At 33.9% G+C, this 10,917-nt stretch overlaps 1 protein-coding gene across 1 annotated transcript; it reads left to right on the forward strand.

Annotated features, from left to right (window-relative positions):
* Positions 1 to 9,432: 9,432 nt before the first annotated feature.
* Positions 9,433 to 10,825, forward strand: LOC119640195 (beta-1,4-glucuronyltransferase 1-like). The gene is made up of 4 exons (XM_038038035.1): positions 9,433 to 9,722; positions 9,783 to 10,199; positions 10,260 to 10,554; positions 10,631 to 10,825. Exons 1-4 carry the CDS (start codon positions 9,433 to 9,435, stop codon positions 10,823 to 10,825), a joined length of 1,197 nt encoding a protein of 398 aa, XP_037893963.1.
* The last annotated feature ends 92 nt before the right edge of the window (positions 10,826 to 10,917 follow it).

Here is a 10,917-nt window from a genome sequence, read left to right on the forward strand (position 1 = left end):
TCGTTAGGTTTAGAAAAATAGATTTCAGTAAATTTATCATTTAAATTTTAATTGAAAGATGTGATTTGACTATTCGATGTATTTAACACGTCACAATTTTGCTGATTTTATGAATGTTAAGAAATTTTTTGTTTGATATTTTTCCTTCTTAATGGTCATCTTTCCGTCTGAGCTCATATTCGTTGATGTTTTTCCTTCCACTTTTAGAAACCAACTGACCTCGAACCAACTCAACTTCAAACTAACTATCGCCTTTCTGACTTAAATTTTAAAACGTAGACAGACTTCTCCTTCTCGCTCAATTTCCCTCTTCTTCTTCCTGTTGCTCTCTCTATAACGGCTTGCCGCTACTCTCACAAGAGCAAGCATAGATCCCGCAAAATCATACGATTTTGCCTATGCTTGCAAGAGCAAAAGGAAAAAAAAGGAGTACCGCAAAATCATACGATTCTGCCTGTACTTGCAAAAGCAAGCAAAGATACCGCAAAATCATACGATTTTTGCCTGTACTTGTAAGTAAGGAGATCAGAAAAGAACAAAATAAACACATACACCGCAAGATCATGCGATTTATTAGCGGTACCACAAAATCGCATGATTTTGTCTAACGGCATGCCGTTATTCCGCCACTTGCGGTTGATACAGACCGACAGACACCCTACCCGAGGTTTGTTCGCGGCCGTTACAGAGTGTATGAGTTAAAAGCTAAAATAGTCCCCAAGCTTCTTAATTCAAACAAATCTATTCTCGGTGATGACGTGAGAATTTGCAATCGACTATTGTTTGTACGTCGCGAAGGAATTGAACATTCCCATAAAAATTTTCCGCTCTTTTGGTGTTAAACCTCCATGGATTTTTAAAGACAGCTCTTTTGACATCTCGCTGTCTATGCACAAGAAAGAACATACTCCAAATTACGTCTTCAGGAATCTAATAGCTGAAAAACCCAAGTATTGGAGAGTATTGGTTGGAATCTTTTACACACAGACGGCTCAAAATCTTCTGGTCTGCCTCCTGCTTGTGCTGTGGTAGATGCTACAGGACAGATTCTTCTCAATCACAGATTTCACGAAAGTAGTTCAACTTTCACAACCGAGACCAGCGAGTATCGTGCACGCTGCGAACCTTGCCCATAAAAACAAACTCAAAACCGTCATTGTTACTGACAGTTTGTCTGGCTATTCGGAATCCTTCGACTTCGAGATGAAGCACCATCAACAAATTAAGGAATATCATGTCAAAACCCGATGGAAAAATTAAAATGTTGTGGGTACCAAGTCACATCGGTTTATTGAGAAATGAGCAGGCTGATTGAGCGGCAAAGTATGCTGCTTCTGGTCCTCTAATTATGGATGATGTCATGGAAAAGTTGGATCTTCAAAGATACATTGGAAAAACAGTTAGAAAAAGCAGAAGGAAATTTACAATACCATCATCAACACTACTCTTCCATTAACCCTCAATTAATTCCACCTTTATATCCAACAAACGTTGAGAAAACCAAGATCCAAACATTTCCGAGAATTCGCCTTGGTCATACTATCGCAACTCACCAATGGATCTTGAAGAAGTCTTCCTCCCCAATCTGCAGTTGTGGACAAACTCTAACTATAAAGCACATTCTCTGCGACTGCCTTAAGTTTTCCTTGGCTAGAAGAACTGCATTTGGAGCGACTAACCCTTTGGACATTCTAAAATCTGCTTCAGAACCGAATATAAATTCAATATATTACTTTATTAATACTACTAAGCTCATTATCTAATGTACATTTATTTATATTAGAGCCGATAGCCTGTGCTGCTAATGCTCAATGTCTTTTTTTAGTCTAAGAATTTACTTCATTAGTCTAAAATTATAATAATAATAATAACAATAGGATGCGATTGTCTTTTGAACGCGCCTACGTAAAAGGTCTTACAAAAAACTTGCTTTCTTATAACAAAGATATTTGAGCTATTGATTTGACAAACAAATTCACTGTATTAAGTTTGAACGGCGTGGAACTATTTTTCCGGCGAATTTTTTTCAATAAAAGAACTTTATGAAAATTAACTTGTTATAGAGCAAAAAAAAAACACTGCCTTTCACATATTATGACGAACACAGCTGTAGCATGGTATTGAATAAAGTGACGTACGGTATTTAATGTTATTTATTCAATCAATCAATTTCATTTTTAAATCAGAGCCAGGAAATTGACCCAAAAAAATTTATGAGAAGTCTTAAATTCTTTCGAAAATATTAGCGGTTTTTTGAACTCTAATAATGAACTCAGTTTCTCACCAACCTCTTTTTGTACTCGTGAAATGGCTTTGGCTCTTGCTGTCCAAATATATACTTACCTTGTGGAGCTTAGAAAGATGTGCAGAAACACGTTTAATCAATTTCGTGCCTTTAGTAGCGGCTATTTTAAATACATACTGTAAATATTTATTTATGCATACATTCGTAATTCGGTATTGTTTATAATACAAATTTAAAATACTATACTGACATCTTAAGTAATTGGAGTAATACTAATTTTTATATTTTATTATGGTATTAATTTGTTAAAGATTTCAAACAAAAAAAAATTCTAATTAAAAAAGAAGCCAGAACATAACACTTGGTTCAAGTGTACCGGATATTAAACACACAAAAAGAAGTATATATTGAATGATGAAGAAATAATTCGAGTATTTATACTTTAATGGAAAAAAATACCGAACGATAGAATAACGGTATCAATAAACTGAAAAATATTGTAATGTAAAAATTGATAGCAATAAGGAAAGTGTTTTAAAGTTTGTAGAGAGTTTTCGAAAGAGGTAAGAACTTTTTTTTATATCATCAGAATTCATGTGTAAGTTGGTTACACTTTTATTCGTCTGGAATGTAATTTCATGTAGATCAAGGCATTTAGCTCCATAAATTATGAAAAAAAAACGTAAAGTATTAAATCTTAATGAGTACTTACGAATAAAGTTTATCTAGTGCTCAATAACATATAATGTAATAAGTAAGATATAATAGGACAAGTCTGACGATTGAGTATTATTCACCATTTCGCTTAGTATAGCGCTTAATTGATTTTCGTGACAATATGCTATCATTCGTTTATTATTTTGATAAAAAGGCACACTTACTGTAAAAGCTGTTATGTTGGAGGACGCTCAAAACGTCAACTGACGTGGTCAAAGTTAAGTTATTTTAATTTACTTGACAAAAATTTGCTTATTTTTCTGTTGCATTCACCTTGAGAAGCTACAAATTTGATTTTGTCGTCATATGAAGGTTTGCTTTTCATGAGAGCCCCCCATATCTGATGGGATATAAAGAATAGACTTATGCGACCCAAATAGTCTGTAGATGCTATAGACACACAGACGAACGGAACGGCAGAAGGATAAACAAGCTTACATCGATTCAGAAAATGTACCGCAAGTGGTGAGGGATATAAAAAGTATAAATTGAACCTAGTACGTAGTAAATAGTCCATTGACATATTTCTACTCGTGACGACCATTTACATTCGATAAACGATTGAAAGTGAGACTGATTATTGTGTGAAAGTGAGACCATTATTATATAATAAAATAGCAGTGAAAATAATCATAGCGTTGGCAACAAAGATTCTCCTTAAGATAAATAAATACAAAATACGAAACTCATTATTTTACGAGCTAGTAAATTGTCTTGAACCAAAAATGCCACAGACGTTGGTAATAAACCATCATCCTATTCGTCGAAATTTCTTATTTTCTTGAACGGCGGTGTTAATACCCATCTTTCGCATGTTAATTAAATAGAAAATCAGGCCATCGTTCCAAACAAACGCTGTGAATATATATGTATACTCACTTCTCGGAATAATTTTTCGCAGATATTGTTGGAAATTTCACAAAGGTTTTTATAGTTCAAAAACTCATATTAAAAATGAGAGTTGATGGTTTCAATGAGTAGGTCATAAAAATGGAATGTTGCCATTAACATGACAAACTCAATATTGCGAACATTTCTAAAAACCTTTTAAGATTTGAAGATAAAGAAAAAATCGAAATAAAGCTAGTAAGAAATTCATATTTATGGTAAGTCACCATTATTTCAATCTATGGGATAAAATAGCAAAGAAAACTTTACTTTAAATGAAATTTTTCACTTCTTAACGGAATAGTCAAAAAAACAGTTCAGTAGCCGATTGCGATAACCGCCATTTTAATAGCAGATTTCTACGTTAGATGTCAATATTTACACCGTTGAAAATTGCAAAAGTAGACAGCTAGGAGAACTTATACACATCAAATATATATATTTTGCAAGGTAGCTTTATTTAAATTTTAAATAACTTCCGTAATCATCCTTCTATCACTGGACCTAATAAGCTTTCATCATCTTGTGTGAGTCCCGATTATTCAAATAGTCACATAATTCACATAACAGCTGCTGCAGTATTTTGAACGTATCCATTAAATAAAACCGAATCTCGCATAGTCTTCGACTAAGTCCAAAGTAGTAGGAACGTGAACGTGTTTTATATATATACTCTGTAAGATAGAGAATTTCTTGTACACTAAGTACGATTGCCATTTAAAAAAACAGCTGTGTTAAGAGACTGAATTTGATTATTCCGGCACGACGTAGATGAATTAAGGTTAAAGCGAATTACACTTCAGTTTTTGTAATTTTTACATTTCTGATAATGTACGATTTACTCACTTATAAACTTTCTGCAAGTCCTAACAGTTTCGTCTAGATATTTGTATGTGTAAGTTTCTCAATAAATTCACTAAAGAAAAGATACGAGACAAATTTTGACAATTATTGTGCTTGCATAGAAAACGTCTCTTAGACTTCTACTAGCCTTGTTCGACGCCTGCAGACGTTTACTTTTAAGCTCAAAATTCCAGTTTTAGCAAAATTTGGTAGAGGATCTCGAACGTACAGTGCTTGCAATGAACTCAACTCGCCGGACGTATATATGCTTGAATCGATTCAAAATTTTATAGTGATCAAGAAGGTATATGCTGCATGGGGTTCCCCAAGCTTTCTTCTGGATGGTGCAAAGGTTTTAACAAAATGAATACATCTTGATTCTTCTATGATGGCTACAAAATCTGCTCTCAATCAAACTGTCTACCATGGCACTTTCGAACTCTGCAGTTTATTAAGCAAATCATATAAGAGAACCGAGTAATAGTTACGTTCAGTTAATATAGTCACGGGTTAACTACTATAAATAAAAGAATTTTCGTCTTGCAACACATCGAAAGGCTTGACGTAGATTCATATTTTATTGTACTGAAAGTGATTCGGTGAATCCCTGAATATGAATCAAAGCTTATCTCTCCGTCCGTCCATCTTATCTTATGTGGCATAATAGAAAGTTTGATTATTTCATAGATCAAAGCCGTTTTGCTACACACAATGGTAAATGCAGATTGACAAAATCATCCTACATTAATATAAGTAAATGAAAGTAAATGAAACAAATAAAAAAATCATATTCGGCTGTAATGAAATCTGTCACAACTACGTCTGAAAATCCTCATTAGCCAATGTAACAAACTAAGTGGCCTCCCACGTTAGACGCCACTTTTCTGTAAAAACTATTATGTCTACCTATATCTATCCAATTATTGTCTGCGGATCCTATTATTTTTAGGGCCATTCTTCAGTGCCACTTAAAGAGGATGGGAGGCTGTAGGGAGTGTCGTACGTGCCATAGCTGAGCTAGTTAGTTCGAGCGATATGGATGGGTTTTAAATTTTGTCTCACGGACATTTCGACAGACGTTTACACCTATAAGAAATGTACGTACTTTACCCTTATATGAATAAACGGACGGCCGACACCTACTTTACCGAACGGGCATAAAGCGTGTGGAGTTATATTTATATATAACTAGCAAAGGCACAAACCAATTTTTTTTGCAGAGCTATGTTAAACAAAGTCTCGGAGGGATTGAAGGCAAAATACAGTTAAAATAGAACTTTTCAAGAATTTTTTTATTGTTTTCATTGTTTTTATTTATTTATTTACTCTATTTATACAAGAAACTCAACTAAAACAAATTGACAGTTGAGTCCAATTGACTCTTAAAGTAAATCGTAAACTAATTAATATTAAAACTTAGTAGAAGTACAATAAAACAAATAAGAAGAAAAAAAAAAAGAAAAAAAAAAGCATGTACACAACTAGCATAGAGCCACACCCACAACCGGTACAAGACCAAATTGCAAATGAACCCCTAAGCCATCGCAAATATGCATAAGCTTGGCAACCGGTAATAGTTAACATCTACTAATTTTCGAATCAATGACTTTTTAAGGTTAAGAGCTAGTTTAAGTACGACGTAGGTAAATCACGCGTATTAAGCAATATTGCTTTAATGGACTTTAAAGAGTCCGGTAATGCGAATAAACGATATACGTCGTTTAGGTTTTCGCAAACAACTCTGAGTGGGTTAATGAACTCATAATTATATTTCCATTGACTAAGCTTAACTAAGATAAAGTGCCTAGAGAAGCGGTTGGGAACATTAAAGCTTATTTCGCCAAGTAATGCAGGCGAGTCAATAGCACCATTTATTTCTTTGATTACGAAGGAAACGCCAAGAACAAATCTACGTTTCTCGGGAGACGGTAAGCACAACAGGGGCAACCTACTTTTATAGGGGAGAAGAGAGGCAATCGGATCCCAACCCAAATTCCTAAGGGCAAAGGGCAAGAATTGCTTTTGAACAGATTCAATTGAATCTATTATCATTAATGAGATTATTAATGTATAAACTAAACAAAATGGGACCTAAGTGGCTGCCGTGAGGTACGCCAGACGTCACAGGGAATTCATCAGAGGTGATGAAGTTAAGCAAAACCCTGAGAGATCTATTGTGCCGATAAGAGCTTATCAATTTCAGTAAATAGAAAGGAAAACCAGAGGCTTGGAGTTTAAAGATAAGTAAGTTATGGTTAACCGAATCAAACGCTTTGCTTAAATCAGTGTATATTACATCTGTGCAAGAGCCACTAGAAAAAGCCTTGAACTCTAACAAGTTGGTGACTGTAGATCATCCTTTCCGAAAGCCATGCTGGTGTGGAAAAATATGCGAGTTAATTGCAAAGGCCAAATGCTCAGTCACAATTCGCTCGAAGAGCTTAGGCAAAACACTCAACTTGGCTATGCCCCTGTAGTTACAAAATAGTTTTACAAAATATTATAAACAAACTTTATGTAAATTAATTAATATTAGAAAGGACAACATTTTTGCGTTATGTCATAAATCAGGCTAATAAAGCGAAAGTTTGCGTAGCTACTGTGGCCAAACCATGCCTTCTGAAAAAATGAAACTAGTACGGCACGAATCCTTTATTAATAGTCTTTCCAATGACGTGCAGGATATATGAAGGGTTCACTTCGCCCTAGTTTCATTTTTTCACAGGATAGAGTTTGCCCACAGTGACCTTAATATTAGTTAGTTTACATAAAGTCATGGTTTGTTTATCACATTTTGTAAAAAAATTCTCCGAGCTTTCGTTTAACACAATTCTGTTAAGAGCTTAACAGAGCTTTGCAAAAAAAATGGTTCGTGTCATCGCTAGTTATATTTAAATATAACTTCGCACCCTTATCGGCATATCCTAAACCGCAGGCCATTCTTCACTGTGCCTTACCTAAGGCCTGCGTCGGCACATGACTTTTATGAGAGACCCCGAAGTTTGGTTTGAGGGCTTTTAAGGGACTTTCTTCCCACGAACAAACCCAAAACCTTAGTAGATTTTATACTTTTCTTGCTCCGACGCAAACTATTATGTGTATATAAGTACATATATATATATTTTTTTAAGCTAAATAATAATTTTCATACATGCAAAAGTAAACATATCTATTTGAAACAATGGAATAAAGTCTAGAATGTTTTGTGCCTGTAGAACTCGACAAGACAAATATACCCCAAAAACATTACAAAAAAAAAATAAAGTGGGATTAGTATAGATAATCGATGTATCCGACTTAGATTCAGCATCTCAACAAACTTTGGCAAAGCAATTGCAACTAGCTCCAACTTGTTGGCCCATTATTACCTGAACAACACATTTATAAAGTGGCACTAAAAGCCGTTCCACAATAGTTACCTTGACAGTATCGGCTATATCACGAGTCTCTGTCCGGCATCGTCTACTTTGTACTCTTTCCTTTGTAATTCCTCGTGAATAACTTCGCGTACAATTTCTTGTAAAATTTGTGTTTAAAAACCCCATACAATGTAGATATGTCTCGTTTTATACTTTACGGCATTTTGCGGTGGCTTCCCTAAAGCTGCACTTTCATGATTACCGTCGTCTTTTTGCATCTTTCTCACTTTCACATACGCTATCACACAATAAGCGATTTTAAAAAGTTTCTTAACACATTTTCAGTTTCTAAAAATGAATTTTTGTTTTCTTTTAGAGGATTCTTTTTTAGTGGCTTTTTTTTTTATTTATTCAGTATATTGGTTTTTACATATATACATCTTTTATTGTTTATTAAAAATCTTTACAACAACTTTTGTAATGTGTTTAATCTCCAAATGTGGCGTGCAATATTTTTGTACAGAGTCCAATTGACAATGATGACAACGAAAACTAATTTCGAAATTTTAAGCAAGTTTTCAATAGTCTTCATTAATTTATTTTTTTAGCATTATATATCAAATTTATAAAATTACAAATTTATTTTATTTAAACAGTAACTTATTATACATAACTTTGTTGCACATTTTTTTTTACACTTTAATTATCTGTATTTCCAAATTAATTTATATTTTATAATTATCTTTGACAATAATTTTGAAAAGTGCTTTTTCTTTCTTTTTTCTTCTTTCCTCTTTTAAGTTAATCACTACTTACAAATTCATCAAGTAACCACGCCATTGTTTCTCTGAAGTTGGTTGCAGATTTTTTTCTTTGTAAATGTCAATCTTCTCTATACGAATGAAAATAGCAAGCTCCCTTATTACAAGGTTATATCTGTAACAACTTCTACATGACACAACCACATGTTACAAATCTTTTATGCACATTATCCTTACCTAAAAAGGGAAGAGGTAAAAACAAGCGCAGAAATGAAATCTCGATACACTATTCATTTTGTACGTGTCCATGTTATACCTATTTTAGTTTATGAGTAATCAGCGAAAAAGCAAATTTTTTCGCTTTTGAAAATAGACTTGTTCTCAGTTTTCGTCGTATGGATAATGGACCACTTTGGTTCATTTTCAACATCAACCTGCAGACATTTCAACACATATTGAGAACACATGGCTTTGAATTTTTAATTAGTTTTCTAACAAACATAGATACCTTGAAAGAAAAGGAAAAAGCAAATGCATTTTATTTCTAAAGCCGAAGAAAGAAAGAATTGTCGATATTGAAATAATGAAGTTTGTGAAAAGAAAACTGATTATCCTGGCTATGACTGCTTTGGTGGGAATCTCTTTGATTATTTCAATTTGGTTATTGCGTATACAAGAGGAAGATTATGTGGTATTCAAGCGCTTTGTTTTGAAACAGCGACAATCGAGTTCGCGTAGGAATTTCATAGATAATCGGGGCGCAAAGTTCCACATTAAGCAACATGGCCAATATTGGATCTTATACAACTACCTAGTAGCAAAAAATTTTTATGTAGGCAATGAAAGTGTCTCTTTGTCGCTGCATGGTGAATATACCGACTTAGAAGCATTGACCGCTTTAGTCCGAAGGTGAATAAACGGATAAATCCAATATTAAAATTGAAAGAACTAAGAAGTATTTCTATTTAGATGGCACGGCCCTATTAGCCTTACTCTGTTCGTAAATGGCGATGATTTTCGTCGAGCCGAAAATATTATTTTATACATGACAAAATGTACGGTGTTTGGCAGTGAAATATTATCGTTTGTTACTTTCAATTTTATGATGCATGAAGATCATATATGGAGCAATATTCCAAAGTCCGAAAAAGATTTCATGTCACGAACTACTGATTGCATGAGCTCACCATTTATTTTATATAACGAAACTTACCGTCGTCTAAAGAAACTTATTTATCCCTCGAATATGGCCAGAAATATTGCCCGCCAAACTGTATCCACATATTATGTTTTATCACTTGATATAAACTATTTACCGAGTGCGAAATTTATTGAGAACTTTCTGAAAATGGTATACAATCTCGATTTAAATAATCCTTTCAATACGTAAGTGCTTTTACCTTTATGGAAATTAAAAAATATGGATTGACCCGTTCGCCTTTCTAGCGTCTATGCCTTGACAGTTTTCAATGCGCCTATGCCTAAGGTTGTTCTACCTGAGACTAAAGAAGAGTTATTGGAATATTACGAAAAAAATAAACTGTATTTAAGCGACGAGTCAAGAAGAATTCCATATATTGAAACTTGGCTAAAATCATCGAATGAACTAAAACCGTTCTCAATATTGCACATACGGAAACATGAACCCGCTTGGTTTCCCTGGTATGTTAGCGCCAACGAATATGAACCTTTTGCTGATGATAGACTTCATCACGAGTCCTTCATTGATCGTTCGTCTCATGTAAGACCAAATAATTTTTTACTTTAAAATCAAATTTATGTGCGTTAAGAAAACTGTTTTACAATATATTTTTCAGATTGATTTGCTGGAAGTCTTGGGTTACGATTTCGCTGTGACTGATAACGCATTCTTGTTGCATCTTCCCTCACTGAATATGAAATTAAATAACAGTACCTTCTTTCAGGACGAAAGAAATGTTACCAATTTTACCAATTTACGACACCATCGAAAATTACTAACATTAAGAAATTTTCTAATGAAGTTTACGTGAGAAAGGCTCTCCGCGAAAATTCTTTTTTTTGGTTTTTATATTCCCTATTTATCGATAATATTTCAACTCTTCCGTCAACTCTGACTATAAAC

The sequence above is a fragment of the Glossina fuscipes genome, unplaced genomic scaffold (assembly GCF_014805625.2).
Source record: "Glossina fuscipes isolate IAEA_lab_2018 unplaced genomic scaffold, Yale_Gfus_2 116, whole genome shotgun sequence".
Lineage (NCBI taxonomy): Eukaryota > Metazoa > Arthropoda > Insecta > Diptera > Glossinidae > Glossina > Glossina fuscipes.